General features: G+C 40.2%; 1 protein-coding gene across 2 annotated transcripts in view; it reads right to left on the minus strand.

Moving 5' to 3' along the window:
* Window positions 1-24,739, minus strand: part of LOC137983419 (protein unc-80 homolog) — a 67,164-nt gene that overhangs the window by 37,328 nt on the left and 5,097 nt on the right. Inside the window, exons 3-23 of one of the 2 annotated variants that reach the window (XM_068830616.1) lie at window positions 24,483-24,739; window positions 21,669-22,018; window positions 19,569-19,937; window positions 17,787-18,149; window positions 15,975-16,323; window positions 14,665-15,593; window positions 13,535-13,673; window positions 11,639-11,747; window positions 9,978-10,050; window positions 9,454-9,706; window positions 8,806-8,886; window positions 6,064-6,174; window positions 5,704-5,804; window positions 5,470-5,556; window positions 3,837-3,920; window positions 3,087-3,155; window positions 1,892-1,930; window positions 1,572-1,658; window positions 921-1,014; window positions 659-783; window positions 166-240 (exon numbers count right to left, since the gene is read on the minus strand). The exon at window positions 24,483-24,739 is cut by the window's right edge and continues 1,886 nt beyond it. In XM_068830616.1, the coding sequence (XP_068686717.1) occupies window positions 166-240; window positions 659-783; window positions 921-1,014; window positions 1,572-1,658; window positions 1,892-1,930; window positions 3,087-3,155; window positions 3,837-3,920; window positions 5,470-5,556; window positions 5,704-5,804; window positions 6,064-6,174; window positions 8,806-8,886; window positions 9,454-9,706; window positions 9,978-10,050; window positions 11,639-11,747; window positions 13,535-13,673; window positions 14,665-15,593; window positions 15,975-16,323; window positions 17,787-18,149; window positions 19,569-19,937; window positions 21,669-22,018; window positions 24,483-24,739 (4,144 nt within the window). The remainder of the gene's footprint in view (window positions 1-165; window positions 241-658; window positions 784-920; window positions 1,015-1,571; window positions 1,659-1,891; window positions 1,931-3,086; window positions 3,156-3,836; window positions 3,921-5,469; window positions 5,557-5,703; window positions 5,805-6,063; window positions 6,175-8,805; window positions 8,887-9,453; window positions 9,707-9,977; window positions 10,051-11,638; window positions 11,748-13,534; window positions 13,674-14,664; window positions 15,594-15,974; window positions 16,324-17,786; window positions 18,150-19,568; window positions 19,938-21,668; window positions 22,019-24,482) is intronic. The other variant, XM_068830617.1, reaches the window with a different exon arrangement.

Raw genomic sequence — 24,739 nt, forward strand, 5'->3', positions numbered from 1 at the left:
TTAGATAAGTTTCCTCAATGTCACTTCCGGTAACAGGGATACTTTTGTTCACACTAAAACTACTCCATGGTAACATATCCACTGGTTATTCAAAACTAAGCACATCAAATGTCTAAAGTACACGTGCACGCCATACTGTTAAAAGACAAAGCAGGGAGGACATACTTGATTAGGCAAGGCCTTTAGCATTGATGAAGTGAGCAAAACTCGACCAATTTCAGCTATTTTTGCTGTGAATGCCTAAAAGTAAACATTGCATGACACAAAGAGTTAGTTACACAATACACCTTGTTCACAATAGAGCTCAATGAACGTGTTCTACGAAGTTTTTGTTGGTTAAGTGTCTGATTATCAGACACCGATTCAAATGAGACTAATGACAGCTACCAAGCCGCAGATTTTATCCTTTGGCTATGTTTTCTGTGGAAGGTTGTTCTAACTTTTACCTAACTTTGCAGTACTTTCCAGGCCCTAGTTGTTCAAAAGGTGGATAACGCTATCCACCGAATAAATCACTATCCATTGGATAGCGCAATTGGTTTCGCTATGACTTTTCCACTGGATAGTGATTTATCCGGCGGATAGCGCTATCTATCGTTTGAATTACTGGGGTCTGGTGGCTAACGCCTTTAAATGGAAAGAGAGCGTATTGGGTTACCTGTGCCTGTCTCTTGTTAAATGCAGGTTCCTCGTCTAAAAACTCTAGCAACAACAGTGGACTGGAAAACCCCTTGCGGTAAGTGTACACGTCTCTCACGTGATACCTGTCCTCGAGAATTTGATCTGGAGGGAGACAAAAAGCCAAGAATGAACGTGGGAGGGACACCTGTGCCGCAATTTCAATAGCAACTTGTTCAGCTACCTTTGTAACAAATACACTTTGTGGCCGGAGTCACATGTTAAAGTGTCTAGTTCCTTACCCGACTTTTTGTCGATAAGATACAACTCCTTATCTTCGTTGCTGTTTTGAAGTCGGGACTTGAATTCCTCAAGAATCTTTCCGAACGTCATTTCCTTAATAGAAATGAAAACAACATTTATTAGATAAAAAAAATTGATATCTTGTCAGGTTGGACGACAATTAGGTGTATTTAAGACTGACACAAACCACCAAAAATCATGGGACATTCTTAGAGCGATCCTAACACTTCAACCGGCACCTGTAACGAGCCATCCCACCAATGTGGCCCGGGTTTGATTCCCAGACTCGGCGTCATATGTGGGTTGAGTTCGTTGGTTCTCTACTCTGCACCGAGAGGTTTTTTTCCGGGTACTCCGGTTTCCCCTCTGCTCAAAAAGCAACATTTGACTTGATTTGTGTTAATTGTTAATTTCAGTTTATAATGTCCCCAATTAGTGCTCCAGCGTTAAAACGACTAGACACTAAAATAAAGCTCCTTTCCTTCCCTTGCCCTTGCTGATGGAGTGATGTGGTTTTCAGGGATCGAGCCACGCGACGGCTGGTCACGGTTTAACAACTCAAACAAAGGGTGGGGTGGGATATGTGTGGGGACACAGCATCGAAAGGATCAATAACAGCTAAACGACAAGTAACAGATAAACAAGCTTACGTCGTGCACAGGCACAGTTTCCTTGGTTTTCTCCTGATCTTCGTTATTTTCAATATTATCTTGATCAGGAAGGATAACACAAAGTTTCTAAAGAAAACAAATACCAGATTAATTCAGTAAAATCTACTCAAATCCGCACAAAAAACAAATAAGAAAAAAAAATAACCAATGAGTTAACGCCAAGTAGACCTTTAACACAACCACAAAGATTAATGAATTGCTTAACGTTTGGACTTGATAGCAAGTCAACGGAATTTTATTAGGAACCCCAAAAATCCAAGGTCCAATGAAAGGGTAAAAAAAAAAAACTGTTTGAATACCTTTGCACCGGGAACATTCGAACTAACTCTGAGGGCATTCTGTAGAGAGAAACAGAGAAGATAAAGAAAATGTAATAACAGGGTCAGTCACTTACTGTGACGAGGTTCATCAAAAAGTAGAAAATTGCGCTTTAAGGACGGTGCCTACTAATTCAAAGGTATTTTTGCCCCGAATTATGATTATGCAGGAAATGTAGATCTTAACAAGTGTTATTGATATCCAAAAAGAAAATTGTGGGTAACCACGCTTTTGCAAACGATAATTGATGAATGATATTTGTAAAAAGCTTTAAAATACAAAGCAATGTATGGCGTTCTTTCTCAAATTGAAAACCGCGCAAAAATATCACTGTATTGGTAGGCATCACCGATAGGAAACCAGAGTATATCGAGATGTTCAAGAAAAACAGCACTTTATATCGATTATTCTTTATCGCAAGAACTGTTCACTATCCATTTTTGACTCTCTTTTGCACCGTTAAACTGGCACATTTAAAAAGGGTAATGTATTGAAACACTTCCGAAGTTATTCCTATTCCAGATAAGGATAAACAGAATATGTCAAATGAACACTGGAAAAGAACATATAATTCGGAAACAAAAGGCTTTTGCCGTGGCAACCTGGTAACAAGGAGTCACGATCGGAAAAACAAGTAGAAATTTAAAAAAAAATCGTAGCAAGGTGGTCACCAGCGTGACATTCCCGCAAAAAATAAACCCCAAACAACGCTTATTCTGTGCATTTCAAGGTAACTAAAATTTTTTTGTTCCTTGCATTCTAATATACGAATGTTTCATCAATGCTTTTCCTTTCATTCAGTAGAAATAGTTTCAATCGAGTGTCATAAAACCAAAGTAATTACTTTGGCCAATCAATTCAAAAAGGAGGGAGACCGTTCGGTAAACCAATCAAAACTCGAAGTAATTAAACGTAGCCGACACAAAGCGCGGGAAAATGTGCACGCGCGAGCCACGATTGGTTTTGGTTTCACTTCTGATTGGTTGAAAAAATGGCACGAGAACTTTGAAATAATGCAAAACCAAAGCAATTCGCTAATTACTGTCGGCACTGAATTGAAAACCGCACCGTCTATGACTGATTAAAACCGAATAGGTCCCAAAACATCAAGTTAATCTCAATATCCCGTGTGAATGGCACAAAAAGATGCGCCTCCAAAGCAAAGCAGAAACTTACATCGCAATGTTCCTTTCTCAAGCACTGTTTGAGATCTTTAAATAAAAATCCTCTAACGCTAGGAACTGCCTGTCAATAAAAAAAAAAAACGTTCAAAAAATACTTCCATGTTCCAAGATGATGTTTTTAGAACACGCCATAAAAACTACGTTTGAAAAGGGGTCCATGACTTGAAGCTAAACACACTCTACTGAGCTGTCATTTTCTCTCGCTATGCATTGTCAGATTAGCCAACCAATGTGCGACACGTCACAGGTACATAAATCAATTTATGCTCTAAATTAATTTTTCAATAAAACGATACCTCAAACAAGGTAAGGCTTACGAGCCAAGTGGTCCATTAGGCGCGAGCTTATCCCGGTCTCTGTAGCATGAAGCGACTGGAAGTATTTCTACTCCCCCCTGGATGGGATGCTAGTCCAACACAGGGCGACCCCCAGCAATAAATTCGCCGGACCATGAGAGTAAAGTGTCTTGCCCAAGAACACAACACAATGTCCCAGGCCAGGGCCCGAACCCAGACCACTCGATCCGGAGTCGAGCGCACTAACCATGAGGCCACCGCGCTTCCCACACCTCAAACAAGGTTTACTAGTTATTCGTTCCTCATCATGGTCAAAAAAGATCTAGTTTGATCGAAAATTTCTTTCCAAAAGGTTTAAGCACTCGCGGCTGCCCCAATAGTTGCCCTTGGTTCAAGACAATCTTAATGAGATCTAGATATGAAGCGCATGAGAGATCACATCTTACTTGCCACAACAGCGATAACACCAAGGTCAGGGAGTCCTCAGAGCCAGGTTTATTTGTCCTTGCATAGAACATTGCCACACCGATCTGCATACAGATAAATGTTTTGATATAAAAATGATCGTTGCAACATGGTGAGTAAAAGACAGTTCAGGTTTAATCAGGACTCAAACAAACGAATCCAAATAAGGGCTTGTTAAAGCCTAGTTCCCACTAGCGACATAACGATCATAATCATAATCATAAGCACGAACATAACGCTGTTATGTCGCTTACGTCTTAGTGGGAGCGTCCAGAAACATAATCATAGGCGCCCTTATGATTAACATAATCATAATCATAAGAAAATGATCGACCATGATTATGATTGTGGCTTTGACTATGTCTACGTCGCTTTTCTTTGCAGTGGGAACGCGAAAATCATAACGACGTAATGAGAAACAATGACGCAACGGGTTATTGTGTTTTGGCCAATTAAAGTCTAGGACCAGTACTTTCGGGTCGGTTCATTTTCAAGATGGCGGCCAGCTTAGAATACGCTCTTTACGTTTTTAGAGCGGCCGTCCCCACTAGAACATAAGAAGCTTATGTTTATGTTTATGATTATGAATATGCTTATGATCCTTATGTCGCCAGTGGGAACTAAGCTTAAGGAGGCGCTGTTAAACTTGGCATTCACTTGATCTCAATCCGCGCTTTGGAAGTTTACCACTAGGCGAGGCGGGCGTCCTTTTACTTTCAGTCTTCGATTTTTAACATGAATTTGAATGTTGTCATTTAAGTCTTGAACTCTGTGGCGACAAATCAATCGTGATAAGTAAGACTGTTCCTGCACTAGATTTAAGCTTCTGAATCTCTTCAAGCAGGTATTTCAGTAACTTATTTGATAACAGATTCTAGCAATACACCACAAGCGCACGTTGGTCGAAGAGTCAATGTCTGTCCAACGGTAAAGCGTAATCAAATCCAGTTGAGTTATCTAATATATAGACAGCAATTTATCCCTTTCCACCACCAAAAACACGAGTCAATATTCTTCTGGCAACTCGCCTCTTGACAGTAGGGAGTTTAAGAAATGACGACGGCTACGGTAACGAAAACGCCAAAATCATTTCGTCGACGTTGCCGTCGTGGCTTCTTAAACGCCATAGTATGTTCGTCTCGTACTTTCCTAAAAAAAGACAACTGCAGATACTAATCCTGCAGAGATAACATGGTCCTCTAATGAGGAAGAGTCGTTTGTAACTGTTATTATTATCACACTACCCGCATTCACTCGGACTTGAACCTCGCTGTGTATTGCGCCGACGCTGTAGTACTAGTAGGGAGCTTCAGCACGCGGGTTTGTTGAGACGCGGACGGCAACCGGAAGAGAACACTTCGCATGCCAGGACAGTGGTGTCTCCCAGATTTTCATACTAATCATTTTTAATGGAGAAAATATACTTAGCTATGTAAATGTGGTTGTGTGAAGACACGCTAAAAGGGAAAACAGCTAATTTCCGGTTGCCGTCCGTGTCTAAAAAACGCGCGTGCTTAAGCTCCCTACTGTACACTTCCACCGCAGTGAGGTACACCACGTGATAGAGCCCTTTTACACAACCAAAAGCCTTGTGCATATACTAGGCCTGCTTACCAGATTATTGATGAGGAATCGTGATGAAGTTGGAGGTAGCTCCGTGATGTAAAGGAGTAGTTTCCTCAGCAAAGAGACCTGTTCTTCCTGTGCGAAAAAATAGAATTGAGCCACTATCTTGAGAAAAATCACGCCATCCTCATAGCGTGACAGGCAATAAGGAGCGTCACGTTTTCAATCTTGAACAAGGGCGTTTACTTTGCAGGATCATGCGTGGAACAAACAACAACCAACCTGTTTATCCTTCTTGGTAAACTGCTCTAAAATCGTTCGAAAGAAGAGAACTGGATCGTCAACTAAGCACTGCCACACGAGACGGCGAGCGACCTCCATCACTGGAAATGAAAAGTAAAGAAAAAAGGGGAAATGAGAGTCGCCTTTTTTTGAGGCTTGGTAGGCGCTAGTCCCGGGTCAAGAAAAACCAGGACCTGTCTTCGTGACCAACTCATTTTGTTACATCTTTCGCATAGTATAAGCGCTATGATAAGCTCACAATTCTCGTTCCTTTGTCTAGGATTGGAGGCTTTTTTCGATGTCAAAAGATGAAGCGGAAAAGTTAACACACCAAGAAAGGCATTTTTGAATTTAACGTACCTGCTCTCTTGTCGCTTGCTACCATGACGTCATCCATCATTTCGATGATACATGGAACAGCACACGATACTGCTTGAGGCCATAATTCAGCGTCCACTTGTTGGCTTTCACCTAAAGATAAGCAAGCAAATCCACATGATTCGCTACTAAATGAGTAGCAATAACAATTATTACTTTTAGCTTGTCCAAAAATAGTTATGGCTAAGCGTGGCGAGACAAGTTCTGTACAGTAAAAGATACACCTAAAGTAATTAGGAAAGAAGAGAAGTCATCAAATTTAGGAAATTACAGGCAGGAACCAAACACAAATAGCTAACAAGTGATTAGAAGTCACACAACAGAAATAAGCGAAAATACTGGAAACTAAAACATAATCATTAGGTTAATTATCACAGGGATTTCAGTACAGTCACGTTATGAAGACAACGCGAGCAAAAAACACTGAACCATTCACTTTTCTACCTTTACTTTTAAACCATTCGTATCAATCCAGTTATATCATGGGATAGCTCGTCTGTAATGTTCAGAGCAGATAAGATACAAAAAATGCGGAATACTTAAGATAGCGCTAGCTTATATTTTGAAGTGGCGTTTTCGTTGTTGTTGCAAAATAAGTTAAAATGAAGTGTACACAAACAAACGCCGCACGTAGAGGAAAAAAAGTCAATTTTAAATAAGGGGTAGACTTTCATATACGGGACAAAAATGGCGGAGGAGAAAAGAACCATTGTTATATTCCGATTAGGCATTGCTAATTAGGTATTGTAACGTTCAATTTGTTCTTTTGTTTCAATGGACATTAATTATTTCGGATTCGGTGTATTAAAGACCAGCCCATTGTGCATACGAAACGGCGGGTCTAAAACACAGGTCACATTCCTCAGGACACTCGTTGCAGGTCATCGTTTTAAGCTTGCTTGAATTGTGTTTCTTGACTTTCACAGCCTTGGTTTCGATAACAGAACAGACGTGGTTGTAGTCAGAAGTTTTCACCTCGCCACAAGTCTTATGAGTCAGCACGTTCTATTCTTCAGACTATTCTGTCCCCACTTGACTACAACCACGTCTGTTCTGTCATCGTTTTACCTTTTGGAAAGTAACCAAAACCCTCAATTTGGCTAACCCTAGGCCTAAGGTTGGTTTTCAGGTCTAGGGTTAGCCAAATTGAGGGATTTGGGACCCGCTGCATACGAAATACGGAATTTTACAAATTGAACATACTGTTGTATAACTTTTTAATTTTAGTAACATTAATGTTAACAAGAGTTTAAACTTTGTAGAAAATATGATTGATTTGAATGTGGTCGCTCTTGGCTCAAGTAGTTGAATAACTGGATATTTGTCCACTATTATAAAATAAGTTACCACTCAGCTATTAAACGTTTTAATAAGTTACCTTTACTCAACATTTAACTGCGCATACTGAGTGCATTTTAACATGTAGTATCAGAAACATCTCTCCTCGTATTAAACTCAGGAAACTGAATTATCCCAGCCGTAGAGTTATTGTGCGGACGGTCAGTTAATTAATCAACTGCTGATGAATTTTAACCTTGTTAAAGAATAAATGGATTTATAATCGGTTTACCTGTTCTTCTGGCACAAAGTAAAGGTTTTCACAGATGAATGAGCAAAACAAATCAAGAATAAAATACACTGGGATATTTTGGCGCGAAAAAAAGAGGGATCGACCGGCTACAAACTCGTATCCAGACTCCTCTGAGTTCTGGTTTTCAGGCCTCGGTTGTTTAAGGTGATTCCCGATTGTGATTCCCTAGTATTGCACTGCGCATCCTGTTCTGCGCAGAACACAGCGTAGGCAACGTTCGTATTCAGGCATGGCTAAGAGGCTTTATGGTCAAATTTTACGGCTCAGTTCTGTTTTCTTTGTCTCACAAGTCTCAACGGATATTTCTGAAAAAAAAAAATGTTGAAATTTAACCATGAAGACTCATAGCCATGTGTGAATATTGATATATCGAACGTGGCCAAAAACATTTGAAAACGGCGAACTTTCGTACGGGAAAGCTCGCTAGGAAAAAGAATGGGCGTTTTCAGAGCACGGGCGTAAAGAGCAAAACGGGAAACTATTTAGACTCTCGCAAAACAAAATGTCGATCGATAGCCTTGATGATGGTAAAGTGTCATACGACAACTTCTATTACTAAGGAATCACCTTAAAGGCTGGATAACTTTATCCAGTGGATAAACACGAGGCCGTTCAACTGGGGGTGCGTTCGATTGACCGTATTCCGGAATAGGAATACATGGAATAGAAGTCAGAAATCCTTTGTTTTTACGGAGATTCACATTAAAACGTTTATCGAACACCTGCTTAAATGTTCTTTTAAACATATCTTTATCATCCTTGTTGCTTCAAAATGCTGGAAATACCGCTTTAAATCATAACTCCACGTATTCTTATTACGGAATAGGGTCAATCGAACGCACCCTTAGTCTGCACCAAAAGTCAAATCCCACTGATGCTGATCACGTGCATGAAAACAAAAACTATTGCGACCACATAATAAAATTTTTTAATAGTCGATCGATCATTGCGAATTGCATTGTTCTCTAATATGTCACTTTTCAGAAGAAATTTGATGTTTTACATACCTGTAACTACTTTAAGGAGGGGAGGTTCAAGACAGACTTTAATTACCTCCTTAAGTTGAAAAACCTTTCTTAAATTAAGCCGGCTAAAAACAAACGCTCAGACATTATTTTAAGAACAACCCAAACCTGTATCCTCTTCGTTTCCGTCGCCCGAGTTTCCTGTAGCATCCAAATGATAATGCCAAACATCCAAGCGAGCATATCGTTCTGCCGGGCAATTCACAGCGATAAATAAAAGAAACAACTATGAAAGTGACATCATATTTCGGTGCTGTCATGAAAGTGCAAGTGCTTCTCGATGATATGAGCCAATATTGGTAACCATGACATCGTTAATATTATGTCCACGTTGTCCTAATGCAGATTGTCGACATGTTGTCAGCGCAGTGCCCACGGAAATGTGCCCTCAAGGCCACTCAAATGGTGCCAGAGCTGTTTGTTGGCAAAGCAACATTGGCCAGAAGGTAATATTGTGCCTGTGCTGGTGCTGTTCTGGCGTTCTTCAAGTGCACGACCTATAGTGCTGCTCTAGCTGGTGATAATGGTGCTCGTGGTTGTGCCAGTGCAATGTTGCTGGTTTCAAGTGATGGTGGGAACACATTGTGCCAATATTGGCACCTTTTATCGAACCATGATGATGCAAGTGCTGTGCACGGTTATAACAAGAGTACATGCATGCATAACCTCCTGGTGAAGGCAGCGACTCTCTATTGGACTAGTTTGTCTCAAGGAGCAAAAAACACAAAAACACGCTCATGCTAGTTCTCAACTCACCTTTGTCGTCTTCTGTAACATTGACACCAACTGTGGCCTCCATGGATACTGGCACAGCTCGCATCAGGTACTCGCACCTCTCCTGTCTCTTCTTAACTTCATTTCCGCTGTCTCTAGTCTTCTTCACGCCCTTCTTCTTGCCCTGTACTTCATCTAGTAGTTGGCACGCATCCCAAGGACAATCCGGGGGGTGGCTTGATGGCATACCCACCGCAGGGGAGGGAAGAGTGAAGTCAAGCTTTGCTGGTGGGACCTTGAGAGACATTTGTAACGATGAAAAAACAGCAGTGTTGGAGAACAACTAATTTCGGAATATCAAAGATTGGAGGAAGGTTGAATTAATGTGATCTTATCGTGATAAAATAAAAAGGATAGAAAAGAGGAGACAATGGAAAGTTACCCAACAAAATATAGCAAAGGAGAGGGGAACACTGGCGTTTCTCTGTAATATAAATAACCTAAATACCATGATTCTTTTCCAATTCTGCTACTAATTGCCCATAATGTGACAATAATTTTTATACCTTCAAAATCAGTCTTGCTCCTTCTTGAAGCCTCGGCCAGGCATGGTACCTTGATTGCCACAACACCTCAAATCTAGAAAAGGGTAAGTTTTTATTATACAAAATCTGAATTGTATATATAAAGTCAGAAGCACATGACCTTCAACTCTTTTCCCTGGAATCAAGCTGGGGATTTCAGAACACCAATTTTATGCCCAAAAATAAGATCGAAGCTGCACGCGCGGGAAAATGTCCGAATCAGAAGTTGTGAAGATTTTGAAACCAAATGGTAGCATAACAAAATGTACACAAAAGCGGAAATGTTCAATAGAGCGTGTTCATTTTAACATTACAGCATCCCTGATGCGCAAGAACTGGTCACACTGGTCATGATAGGGTGTACTAAAGACTGATTCAGAGAGAAGTTATTTACATTGGGGCTCTGAAAGCAAACCTGGGGTCTGTTTCTCGAAAGTCCCGAGACCTTTTCGGGCCTGAGATGCCAGTTGTCAAACTGCACAGCAATCTGCTTATTTTGAAAAGCTGATCCTTTAACATGTTTTTAATGTAAGAAAAACTAAGAGCATTGCGAAGTTTGGTGGCTTAGAACCTCGGCGTTGCAAAGATATAAAGGGAATTGTGACACTCGAAATAGGCCCGAAAAGTTTCGGGACTTTTGAGAAACAGGCCACGGGACCGTGATGAGGGGGGGGGGGGGGGGCAATTTAATCTTCCCCATGTATAGGGCAATGAAATTCGCTAAAAGGGGCAGAGGAGTGGGGAAAGACACTACATAGCCTCTCCTTCACCTTGAGGCCAAGTCATCTAAAACAGGCTAGAGATTTAACCTAAGCTTGTTTTCATAACATTCCACTAAGTACAAAGGTCAAAGTTTTTTGGTAACCATTAATTTCGGATCGATAGAATAAACTTTTTAAAGTTTTTAGTAAAAAAAAAAAGTCTATTTAAATAATTCAGAGTTTAAACTCTGAATTATTCCATGAGGGCACGTTGGATATGAGATGGTAAATAGCCAACGAGGCGCGCCGCGCCAAGTTGGCTATAACCAGTCTCATACCCAAGAAGCGTGAAAAGAATAATTGTTTTATTAAATTTCATCAAATTCTGAACGTGAGAGATGTTTTGTTCCGGTAAATTTAGCTTCCCGAACATATTTTTCTGCTTGGCAACACTTGACTCAATCAGTTTCCATATTAGGTAATATGGTATATGAGCTGATAACCGAGATTGAGTGAACCAATCAGAAAGCTAGAAACGCAATACCCGAGATCGAAAATTTAATAAAACGAAATTTCTACATAACGATTCGTACTTCCGTGTGCTAAGTGCAATTCCTCTACTTTGTTCACTTTGCCCAAATTTCATACTTTTAGCCGACTCCATACGCTGCACTTGGGGAAAGACCAGTAAACTGGTGAAAACAAATTCGAACCAAGACAGTGCTCAGGTAAGCATGTACCTCTGAGGAAGCGGGGGAAGTGACCATGCGTACGCACTGGACTCTCAAGAGGTGGCCTTTTGGTACGAGTACTGTATTTATTGAGTGACGTAAAAGTTACGTTCTCACTGAATAACGATAACCGATTTCCAGACAAGAGTGGATAAAGTAGTGCACAACGAGTTTGAAAAAACAATATTAGTTAAGTGAACGGTCTCCAAACCTCTGAAGTGATTTTACTCTGTCATTGGGATCCATACAACCAAGCTCTTTGCATAACATCTGCTTCACTGCTTCCTCAAGACGGATTGCAGACAGCAAAAATACTGCGGCTAAAATGTTTTCATGATAAAAATTCTTAGCATGAAATGCTATAATAATCAAGGTGACGTGATCAATTTAAAGTGCTTGAAAACATAGAAGACAAACAAAAAGGCGGGTGTAAGGGCCTGGACGAACGGGAAATGTTTGGCGTTTAAACAACATCAAACATTGTTTGGTGACCAAACAATGCTGATGTTGAAGTGAGTGGCCAAAACGGTTAAAACATATTCGATCTAACTCAGATCAAACTCCACAAGCAAAAAACTATGGGTCACAGATACGTAAAAAACACGTGGATACAAGCGGCTGAGCAAGCGTGGTACGCATGCACGGTTCTCCTCATCATGCGATAACCGGTAAAATTTAACACTTGTAAGAGCACTTATTACCGCCTGCAAACGCTCAGAAGTCGCTTATCCTCTGCAGAACGTCCAACATTAACCAAATGCTTTACCCGTTTGAAAAGGTCCCTTGCCTGTTGTGCTGAAAACTAGGGAGAACCCTGCGTATGCACACGCCAAACATGATTGATACGGCTGTCCAAATGAACAAATTTAAAGTTCGCCCATCAAACACGAGAACAAAAGAAATGTTTTAAGTTGTTTGATCGAAATGTTTGATGGCCTTCAAATTTTATCAAACACGATCAAAAAACACCAAACAAGGTGGCTAAACGGTAAAATGTTTGGTCACCAAACAATGTGTGATGTTGTTTGGTCGCCAAATATTTTTTGTTTGTCCAGGTCCTAAAGCACAGGTCACATTCCACAGGTCAAGACTACAAGTCCCTGCTCCACTGATAAAGAACTAAAGCCAAACGTTTCCCATAGACGTGAAGCAACATTTTCGTAGGGTGATTAGGGCTAAAAGACACTTTTTGGTGTTGTTTATTTATAAGTGGAACAGCATCATATGCAATGACATGAAAAAATTGAATTGACTCCAAAAGGTAACTTTTTGAAACTTTCACTCCGACTAATTTTACTCGTTAGAGAACCTAACCAAAACAACTTTAGCATAACCAGAGTCCCTTTGTTTGTCAGCCTTGAAGCTACAATAGCATCAGCGTAAGTCAGTGGTGTACCATTTACCATGCACACTTTTGTCTCAAGGCCAGTTTACACGGTGCGACTTGTCGGCCCGATTTTTGGCGGCGGCTTTGAAAAACAGATTTTTTATGTCGGCCCGATTTTTTTCAAAGCCGCCGCCAAAAATCGGGCTGACAAGTCGCACCGTGTAAACCGGCCTTCAGTACATTATTTTTTCTCAGTATATTGTTTTATGAATAGTTGAGGCTATAGCTACCAACATGTACAGAGATCACAAGAAAATTGAAACAGATGTTGAAGTCACCAAATGATCAAACTTTGGACCTATACCACATACATACATACATACTAAATTGACCGCTCCCCTTAAAGGCTTAAATTTTCAGGGCCAATGAAACACAATGAAACGACGGAACAGAACATCAACTGTTAAGAATCCAGACTGGCCAGCGGCAAACCAATTGGCTATTTACAAGCACAGCAGGGAAGTTGAACCAGGGACTACCAGGAACAAATTCAACAAGTGGTCAGAGCGGGCCTTGGAACCGGGATCTCTGGAACTCAAAGCAAGCGCACTAACTACTGGCTACTAGCTCTGAACACTGACCAACTACACTGTAAGCTTAGTCATGTTTGGCCAACCACTTGAAGAGCGTTATAATGAACTACATACAGCATCTTGTTTGTGCACACAATACTATTACAGTATGTCACCACTTAACATACCTGTACCTAAAAACACTTACCTACGGATGACACAAGTTGTTGATCTTCATCAAGGAGTAATTCCCAGACAACTGGTAATGTTTCCATTAGATGTTCAGTTTCAATCACTATACCTGCCTTAGCAATCACTGAGAATGGACAGTGGGTAAGACTGGAAATCTGTAAAACAAAGTGAAAGACCTCAATTTGGAAATAACATTACTGCCACTTTTAACTACTGTACACAAAGCAAGAGCTGTATGAAATGGTTACCATTGAATTTTGGATGCACTTGAGCTACTTATCTCATCAGGGCCAAACGTTGAGCAGGAGGGTATGATGTAAAATCATTAAATCACATGGCACCTGCCTTCTACAAAGAACTGTTTTATACATTAACAAGTTGTCGGCAAAACCTTAGGGATACAAGATGGACTGGAGCCTGGTTCACACTTGATACTCACCTCCCATCAATGTGGCTGAGGTTAAAAATCCTTGGACTTGATACCATTATTGGTCTGATTTCGTTTTCCCCCCATTGATTTTCTGCTTTTAATTTCTCCCCAATTAGTAAAGAAACAATGCTCAGCAAGGAGCAAGGATGGCACAGTCGGTTAGTGCGCGGCCTTGGTGCAAGAGGTCCTGAGTTCGATTCCCGGATCTCGCATCCTTGTTTCGACTCCTTTCCTTTCCGTGTAGCTAGTAGCTTTAAATACCCGTAAAACGGAGCACTGATGGAGAGGGGGGAGTAAAATGAGCGCACCGTCGACCTCAGGTTTGTCAGTGATTAAAAGTTACTGTTACAAGTTATCGACGTTAAATAAGGTCTACTTTACTTTACTTTACTTTAGCTAAATAAGCTTGACATTCAAACAAAGTTTATTATGGAAGTATACAAACTTCTGGATGCCCAGACCTATAAGCCTTGATTGGGCTGCATAGACTAAAACTATAATACATACATTGTAATAACGCTTACTAATTCTACTCTGTGTGTGAAATAAAAAACTATGTGTAAATATGTATCTTTACAGATAAATAATACATATATACATGTATGATTTCTAAAAAAAATAAAAATGCCCTCCTTTGATTGGGTTACTTCAAAATCTTAAACAAGTGTGCAATGTTCATCATTATCATTGTGCTTGCAACTGTGATCATGACTTACGTTTGATATAATGTACTGTATCATCTCCTCATCATCCTTTTCCCTGTTTGAAGACTGTTCTGTCCCAGCTATCTGTGGTGCACTGATCAAAGGGCTGCCATACACTCTTCCCATCATCTTGTCAGCACTCTTGTCTAGTTTGCTGGAAGTACTATAAACAGCTTTCATTGCCTTCACCATGCGAGTGCAGCTTCGGCTTTGCCTTTGATGACAGTTAGATGGGCACAAACCACTATGATCACATATGAAAACGGTTGAACTGTTGAGCTGGATCACAGCAGTCATCCACGGTAAATTTGCAGATATATCTTCTTCATCTGACTCATCTTCATCATCAGGCATCGCTGTTGGATCTACACTAAGATGCTTTGCTTCATTCCGAGTAGATTTTGATCTGAACCTCACTGAATCTCCCTCTCCTCCAATGGGGCTGATGCGCTTGGCAGCCTTTCTAGCTGATTTAGGAGAACTTTGCGTGCTGTTTCTTGGGAAATATAAACTAGAACGATGTCTAGTTCTTTCGGTGCTATCAAGTCTTTCTCTCTTCACCCCTTCATGATCAGGAGCCTCAAGATTTGACTTGCTTTGATCGGTCTCTGACACTGTTATTGTGGGTGGTTCTGGTAAAATCCTACTGGGGCTTGAGTTGAAATCTGTGGGTAGTGATGCTTGGCTCCAAACACTTGATCTCCGAATTGTTTCTCTTTGCCCACCATGGCGTGATTCAGGAGAGAAGATAACAGACCTTCTATTAGTTGCCACACTAAGTTTTCTTCTCCCTGGAACACGATGCAATGGCCTTGAAGGAGGTTTGTGCGCAGAGTATTGACCATGGCTCTCTCGTAAGAAGGCTGTTATTTCCAACAGAAGTTGACAGGCTATCATCAAAAGTGGACATGGGCATACCTTGACAGAATTACTCAAGGAAGCTGTTAAAAAGGAAAACAAAATAAAGCGCTAAGAAAGACACCAGAACAATGAACAAACAGGAGTTTTTAATCTCATGTATAATACATTTTCAAGGAAAATAATTTCAACACAAATGCATGTTGTAGTTAAAATTTTTTCCTTGGTTAAACGTTTTTCAAAGCAGTTTGGTTTTTTTATCTTGCCTTTGTCTTATAGCCATTATCATAATCTAGAACAAAGGAAAGTTAAAAACAAACTACTTTGAAAAAAGTTTAACTACAACACATACATGGTACTGTATTTTAATCTTGAAGGCCCATGTGTCTAGTTATCGACCACAGGATATTGAGATTTGCAAGATAGGTTCTGAGCATTTAAAAGTTCTGTCACTTTGTACTGACCTTCATCAAGGAAATCTTCCTCCATTTCTTCCTCCTCTGTGGCAGCTGGCTTTCCTCCTTCCTCATCAATGGATGGTAACACTTCCCTCCTCCTTTTTGCCAATGCTTGTTCTAATTTCTTGCCCAAGGCAACTCCCCAGGCATGAAACAAGGTACCAGCCTCGTGCATGGCTACAAGGTTACGGCGTTGAGCAAACATGCCTGCAAATGAGGAAGCTGCATTACTACGACGACGGGCAAGTGAAGGGAGACTTCCACGAATCCACTGGGGCCATTCACCTTGGTTGCATTTGTTCACTATAAGACAACACTCAAGAAGAAGACATGCTCTTGCCACTGCTGGAGCTTCCTAAATATCAAAATTAATGTAACAAATTTCAGCAAAAATGCACTGTGAAACACTGAGATCAGGGAAAAAGGAGAAACAAAGAGGGAGGGAAACCATAGACCTGGGGTTACCCTTGTAAGATAATATGGAGCTTAAGCACGTGCGTTTTTGAGACGCAGACAGCAACCAGAAGAAAGCATTAAATTTTCTCGTGCCAGGACAGTGGTGTCTCCAAGATTTTTATACTAATCATCTCCAATGGGGAAAAGATCTTAGCAATGTAAATGAGGCTGTGTGAAAACAAGTTAAGAGGGAAAACAGCTCACTTCTGGTTGCCATCTGCGCGCATCTCAAAAAAATTAATGCCTGTGCACAAGCTCCCTAATAATAATAATTGTTATTAGTGTACTCCCTAGCATTCACACATTTCTTTGCTACCCAACTTGGCGACTGCTAAGACAATTTCTTGCTTGTTTTAAGACCTTTTTCTAGCTTAGCAGTTGCATGCTATTGTCCCAGGAGATAGGGAAGTATTATCTGCCAAGTTTCGCTTGTAAATACAGGCCATCTATCACCATCCTAGCACTACAGTTATCCTCCCTCCACGTAAACAGGCCCTTACAGTATAGGTTGGCATTTGCAACCATACAATTTATCATCCCATAGAGATGCAAGTACTGTAAGAGATTCGTGACTCCAATCTTGAGCAAGTGTAAATATGCAGGCTGATCGTTACGTCACAAAATGTTTGTAATATTTTGTTTACTTCTTATTGCTTTAAGAATTATTGATGTGTTCTTTCCCATCTTCTAAAAAGTACAGCCTGCACTGTAGGAGACAACTTCAACAACTCAAAGAGTTTTTTTAGTGGACAACATGCTATTAACCTTATATTCATCCCCTGGGGGTGGCTATTGACAGGCAAAACCATCTGACAGTAGAGAAAAAAGAAAAAAAAAATCTGACAGTAGAGCGAGTCAACTGGCGGCGTCCTAGAGTGCCGGAGGAGTGAATGAGTTATGCAGTCAAAAGCTATGTCCCCTCCACTAACCCATTCACCCCTGGGATTGAACCGGGGGGCGTCAACAGTATTTGTAAAAAGCTTTAAAATACAAAGCAATGTATGTTGTTCTTTTCCAAATTAAAGCTTAATAATTATCTCTGAAAAATGCATGGTTACCCCCAATTTTCTCTTTGGATACCAATATCACTTACAAGTTTAGAAATGCTTTCTCTGCATAGTTTTGAATGGGACAAAAAGTCCCTGTATTAATAAGCAACACCCATAGGAAATCTGAGGAACTCACGATGCGCAGAATGTATGCACAATAACAACAGTAGGCACCATCCTTAAATGACACCTCAAAAGCCCTAGAATGCCCGGCCAGTTGACGAGTAAAATCATCTGGCGTTAGACAGAGTAATCGTTAATCTGTTAAGTCTCACTACCAGGAGTCCATGGGTTACATGACAACAAAACTAACCAAATCCAACATAGAAGCCACAATCTTAGGATCTGGGACAGAACCTGGTTGACATCCATAAAGAAGAAACCTCAACCTCCCCATTCCAGCCCTGAGAGCTTGCAGATCAACCGGTTTTGCTTCAACCTCACGCACAACAACGTTTACTGGTAAAGATGGTTCTGGAAAAGAGCTCTCTGTTAGTTTCCTTGTTATGGCAAAGACATCATCCAATTTCCTTTTGGTTGAAGATTTTGACTTGAGAAGTTTGCGCTTTGCACTTGATGATTGGTCTGGCAATGATTCTACATCCAACAGATCCTCAGTACTATCAAATGGGGTTCCAACACATTTCTGCTTTCTCCAAGTCCCCAGTGTGAATATCTGCAACATCATCAACAACAGATTATCATCAATAAATTTGGCTCCTTGGAGAGCACACATGTCCATGTCTATCATGGAATGTACAGTATGTACAGTGAGTACATAAAGAAAATATTATTATAACATCCACATGTGAATACATTCAAGACATCATGAAGCCCGCTATTAAACAGCTTGCTCACTGCAGCAGTGTCAAGCACATCTCTGGCTTGATCTACTAAGAAACCAGGGGTGTTCTCAAACTTTTCCCAGAGAATATCATCCTGTACTCCTCAGTGATAACCCATGTCATAATTTTTTTTTGTGGGATATGTTAAATTAAAGAATAACATTATATACAGTGTATCTGAGCAAAAAAAAAAACAAACAAAAACAAATTAATGATGTCAAATATCATGTAGTCATGATTAAGCAAGACAACGTAACGTGTCAACTGTGACTGTGAAGTAAGGAATGACATGGAATGAACTTGAAAGTATGCATGTACACGTAAATGCAATGACTTCCTTCATGATTTAAATTAATAGGGGCTTTTTCAGGGCAAATGAAAACTACTTCATGAATCCCTTGACTGGTCAGAGGCGAACCAATTGGCTATTTTAAAGTGCAGCAAGTCAGAGCAAGTCTTCAACATGGGATTTCTAGATCTCAAGACAAGCGCCCCAATCACTCAGCTGCGCTGCCTCCTGGGGGCCTGACACAGTATCCTACAAATGTTGTCTTTGTAAAATGTCTATAAAACAGTGTTTTTTGCTGGGAAAGGCAGGGTTGGGGCAAGGTACTTAACAGACAAAAGAAACAAGAATGCGCGATTGTATATTAGCCATGTTGCTTCGCATTCTCGTCAACAGAGCCTCAGATTTTGTGTCTGTGCATGACCCAAGGCTCTGGGAAACTCTATGTAGGACAACACGCACCATAGTGTTCTTATAGCCAAAAATTGGCTATTTGGACCTTACGGCTCCTGCTCACTCCTCGTGCTGACATGAATGCACCAAAAAGAGATGCTTTTCATTGTTCTTTACAACAACCAATGAGAATTCATACACTTTGTTTAAGGGTTCCCCAGAGCTCTTCTCTCCCTCAGACATGGGCAAAAGAGAAGAGCTCTGGGGTTGAGATTGTGTTGCTTTGGTGTCTCATCATTAAAATTTTTTGTTGCAGATTGTGGGGTCACTGGTTCGATGCCTAACGCTGCCGTAGTGTTGTTTCCTTGTCTCTCTCTCTCCACCCAGGTGTACAAATGGGTACCAGAAACACTTCTGGGGGATGACCCAGCAATGGACTGGTCCCAACCAGGGGGGAGTAACAATACTCTTGGTCGCTTCATGCTACGGAATCCGCATTAAGCTCTGGTCGTGTGGGCCTACACACAACTTTTTTAAAAAATGTTCATGAAGACCCCAGGGTGTTTTATACCTTTCGTTTGCTCCTTGGAGACAATGCCATCTGAAGAGGGGAAGAATCAACGACAGAGGGTAATTTTGACAAGCTGCTGGGTCCCTCAGAGTTCTCTGTCATTACACGACTAAACTTCTGTAAAAATCTGCGCTTGGTTTTGCATGTTGGTGTTCTTTCAACTTTGGAAATTTTAGTGACCTTTCTGTGGAATTTTCCCACTACAGCCCTGGATAAGGTTCCTTGATCATTGCTCTTGTTTCCATCAGGTTTGTCTTTGGTTTCTTTGAAGGCTGAATCTAGAAGTCCACTCAAGGCAACTTTCCAAAACACCCCACCATAAGACTCTTTAACAAACCTCAGAAGTTGGCGCAGCTCACCATAGAATGTCTGCAAAAATGTGTAATAATACTTGTATTAATAATGGAATTCATACCAAAGTTACCCTTTGTACAAGTTTTGTGCATGTTAATTTTGGTCAGTTTGTAAATTAATAATAATAATAATAATAATAATATTTTTATTATTATTGTTGTTGTTATTATTATTATGCAGTAGTAACGTAACCTTGGTTGTCGCCTAAGTTATTAATACCACTGGGGTGTCGTACATAACCTATAATTATTATAAGTTCTAGGAAGCGCCAACATTAAAATAATTAGAGTAATAAGAAATAAAGTTAAAGAAACTAAAATTAATGCCAATGACTAAGTATCTTTCCCAACTAAGCATTAACTACCTGGACAAGGTCTCTATAATATGTGCGCTACATGAACATATGCCAAGACTTTAAAGGCTCTGGTCATCATCTCAATGAGCTTGAGATGATGGCTTTCTGCATCTGTCTGAGGATTTCTCCTCCTCTATCCCCAAACAGTTCCCTCATCGACAAGTCCACTTCACGGGACCATCCCCCCAGAACATTGATTACGATGTTGTGCTGCTTTACGCAGTATCCAGGATATTGCTGCCTAAGTTCCCATCTCAGAGGGCCATATTTTCTTTTATCATATGACCCGTACGGCCCTGCGCACGCTTTCATTGCAAAACTATTGAGAAAATCCCAGTATGAGGGCTGTACGCGATGACGCGAGCAGGGCCAGAAAAAGCCGTCCGGCCCTGCTAGGATCGCGTACAGCCCTCATACGGGGATTTTCTCAATAGTTTTGCAATAAAAGCGCGCACGAGATGCGAACTAAAACAACTTTGTTGCTATATAAATCCCAACTTTTCGGTCAAAATGAGCAACGTGAGTGAACATTCCGAATTTTTTTACCCGAAAAAAAAAAAACAAATGAAAAACTTGAAGTGTGCTTCTTTGGTTAAGTGTGCTTATCCTGGTAACCTACTTTTTTGCCTCTTTGACAAAATGGCAATTTTATACACTTTATGACCAGCCAAAAGTTGCAACAAACAATTCTTCTTTTTTTTTGTTCCATCTACATGTATTTCTTATGAAGTTGGTTGACAAGATGGCGTGTACACCTTGTTGTGTTTTGTTATACATAGCTGTGTTAAGTGTCTTGGTATAGAAATTACTTTGACATAAAGTCAACTTTGTTGGTTTATACATACAAAGTCATCAGGGGTTTCAATAACTTCTGAAATAGCCGTCCATGAAAGCCCATTGAAGGCAGCAGTTTGACAAGTTTATGATAGCATTTTTAGTGAAAATCAAGGCAAACTAGCCGGCGGTGTGAGGCAAAGCAGGCAGCGGTATACCGCCGGTAACCGGCTTCTATTGAAATCCCTGAAGTCATACATAGTTACATACAATACAACCATAGTCTTGTCTCACAAAAAATGTCATTTACCATACAGACTGTTGGGGCCACTACATTTATACAGTGCTATTATTGTACATAGCCTGCACAACAGGCGTATAAAGGGGAGTGGGTGTGGGAGGAGGAAGATTGGCAAAAATGGCGGAGTGGGGCTAATTGTACACTACTGTGTAACAGAGTGTAAATATAACATGGTTGTCAGAAAGGGTTCGTGTATTAGGGTTCTAGCTGGGTGCTCTGTTTTACAAGGGGAGGGATTAGATAGATTAAGCCAGTAGTGAGTCCTTCATAAGGAAAGGAAAGAAAAATATAATATTGTTGCAGCTTCGATGCTCACCAAATTTGACACATCAAAGAAATTCATCTCTGCAACTCTACTGAGCAAAATTTTGAAAACTTCACCAATAATGACACCATTGACTCCTTCTGGTATTGCAAACAATTCCTTTTTCTTCACTGGCTTTGGTCCCACTGTCATCTCATCGTCAGACTGTTCTTGCTCATTTTCACAAAAGCCCAAAAGTGCATGAAGGAAATCAACCAGGTCTTGGTGTGGCTCTAACCTGACATACTGCTGAAGCCACATTTTAAATGCTGTTTTCTCTCTTTTGTACAACTGAGAAAGAAGATCACTAGCTTGATTTCTTAGCCGATCAGCAATCATCCCTCGACAACCTTCCCCACAACCTGTAAGAGAATCAAGAAGGAGATGCATATAGTCAAACAAAATGATTCAATAACACTGCTACAATGTACATTACATTATGTTGAAGTAATTAAACAAGAAGTCCGTATCTATTTTGTCTGTACAACTGTATGTCCATCTCTCTGCAAACTCCTCTTGACAACCGTGTACTGTGTTGCTGACATGGCCACATTCATCATAAGCCTTACACATAATTCAGGGTGGGTTTCAAGAGGTTTTTCATGGTTATTTGAAAAGAAAAGTTTCTGGGTCTGACCACATAAAAATTTAAAAATAAACGAATTTAAAAGTTCAGGATAGAGAGTTTCAAACAAACAAATTCTTTATCAGTAATAATGATGGAGTTAGATGTATTTCTTGAACAATCCCTTTTCACTAGTGAAAAACATCATTCATCCAATCAGACGCTGCCAATGACAATTGTATTTCACTTGCCATGAAATTTCATAGTTTGCGTCACTGATTGGCTGTGACTAAAAACAAAACTATCTTTTTGTCACTGTCATTTCTGTGAGTAAATCTCAGTACTTATATCATGATAAAATGGTGGTTTGCTTACAGAATTCAGTGTGAGGTCACTGAGAAGAGTGAGACAGCAAGACCCTAGATATAGTTAGATTTGAGGAACACAACAACTTCAAACCAGCAACAACAACAGCAGTAGAAGACTCTCTCAGACTCACAGATCACACCATGGATATCTCATCCTCCTTTAACCTTGTGAGAGAACACAATATACATGTACTCTGTACAGTACTGCTCAGAAACAAGCGAACCACCAAACACGTTTCAAACTAGTCTTCACCTACAGTACAGCCCAAAAATAATGCTCACGCAAGGTCTCCTTTTTGAATCTGCAAGCTGGCAACTTTTTGCAGCTACTTGCAGAATGCTTGCAGATGAATCTTGTGAGCCACAAGAACTTCTTTGCAGTAAGAAGTTTAAACCGCAAGAACTTCTTTGTGTTAAGAAAACTGGACCGCAAGAACTTATGGAAAGGTGATATATAAGAGACCTGCAAGGTAGGGTTGATGTTTTTCCTGGTCCTCCGTGAGTTTCGATTCTACACTAAGACAAGACATTCAAATTAAAAGCTTCCTTACAAATCTTTGCATCGATGTGCATTTCACATCAACAAGTGGTGTTACATTATGGAAACGCAAAAAGCCATTCACTCTCGTTGGTCTTCAGGTCTCGCAGACCTCTAGCTTCCTCATTGTTTCGTCAAACGAGTTTTGATCAGAAGCTTTAGCCTGTTATTTGTTATTGTTTTTGTCACACCACAAATTTTCTGGTGCCAATAACTTCGGAAGACATCACACGACTTGTGCTTACACATGATACAGAAACCTTTCTGGCACCAATTGCAAATTACTTATGTAACATGTTCGATCTAAAACAGTTTCAAACACTTGATTATTACATGTATTTTAGAAGTGCTTTGCTTTTCTTGCAGATGAATGGCGTGAGTGAAGTGGGATTTTTTTATCTAAGTGCATAGAGGAGTTGCTGGCTTAAAACATTTCTGAATTTACGTTCACATTCATTTTCAAGGTACATGAATGACCGAACATTGAGTTTCGATGAGTTCTGGTGCCACTATATGAATAAAGATCATCGATTGCGTCCTATGAGCAAAGATAACATTATACCTTCCCCCTTGGAAGGGATTTTTGACTTGGAAAACATTATCTGTGATCTCTTTGAACACGCAACACCGGCACCAGCTGACTACACTAACGTCTTGTGGGTTCTTGCAGCTTGCAGTTAGTTTGTAACTTCTTGTGGAAAGCTACCCAACTTCTTGCGCTTTGAATGTTCTTGTGGGGAAACCATAGAAACATGGTATTTTCTTTTCTTGCAACAGCTCATGTGTTCTTGCGCCTCTTCTGCACATACAATATTTTTGGGATGTACTGTAGTTTGCAATTGAGTTTCAATGCATTTGCGTTTGCGTTGACCAAAGCCATCAGCATTCTGAAGGATTATTGCATCACACAAGGTTCAATGATGGGTTTGAAAAGTCATTTCACAAAATAAAACACTGTCTTGTTGTCTCGCTACAGTGAACAAGGGATGTTGAGTACCAGCTGCCAGGATGTTTTATCACATGATAAAGAGTGGATGGATTTAAAAGCTTGTGTGCTTAAAACTCTTGATCCTGAACTTTGAAATTTGTTTCATGTTTAAATTATTTTTTATTACAGATGTTATAGTGGTTGTTACTATTATTATTATTATTATTGTTAAATTTCGCATCTTTGATATCTTCTAGTCGTACAGCTGTAAATCAATCCAAAGCAAGCTACATTGCACATGTACAACACCGGGCCTCTGAGCCCTCAAGAACTTTTTTCAAACTGCTTTCATAATAATAACAAATAATAATAATAATAACAAAATTAATAATAATAATACTTTTTGCCACATGTACTAATTTATTACCTAGAGGACATCCCAAAGCTTTGATGAGACTGATTAAGCAACCCAATGACATGGTCAGGAAACTTGGAGGTCTGCCATAAAAGCTGGCACGTAATCGACCAAGAACATTATCGCTATGAGGACTCCTGAAGCCCACTGCTTGTGTCTCTGCGACAGTTCTGTCGTCATATTCAAATGAACTGCTCCTTTTCTTAGTTTCAATGATTTCATGTATTTTATCTATTTGGAAGAGGACAGCAAGAGCAGCATCACAAATA

This window comes from Montipora foliosa, chromosome 13, assembly GCF_036669935.1.
Source record: "Montipora foliosa isolate CH-2021 chromosome 13, ASM3666993v2, whole genome shotgun sequence".
In the NCBI taxonomy this organism is placed as follows: domain Eukaryota; kingdom Metazoa; phylum Cnidaria; class Anthozoa; order Scleractinia; family Acroporidae; genus Montipora; species Montipora foliosa.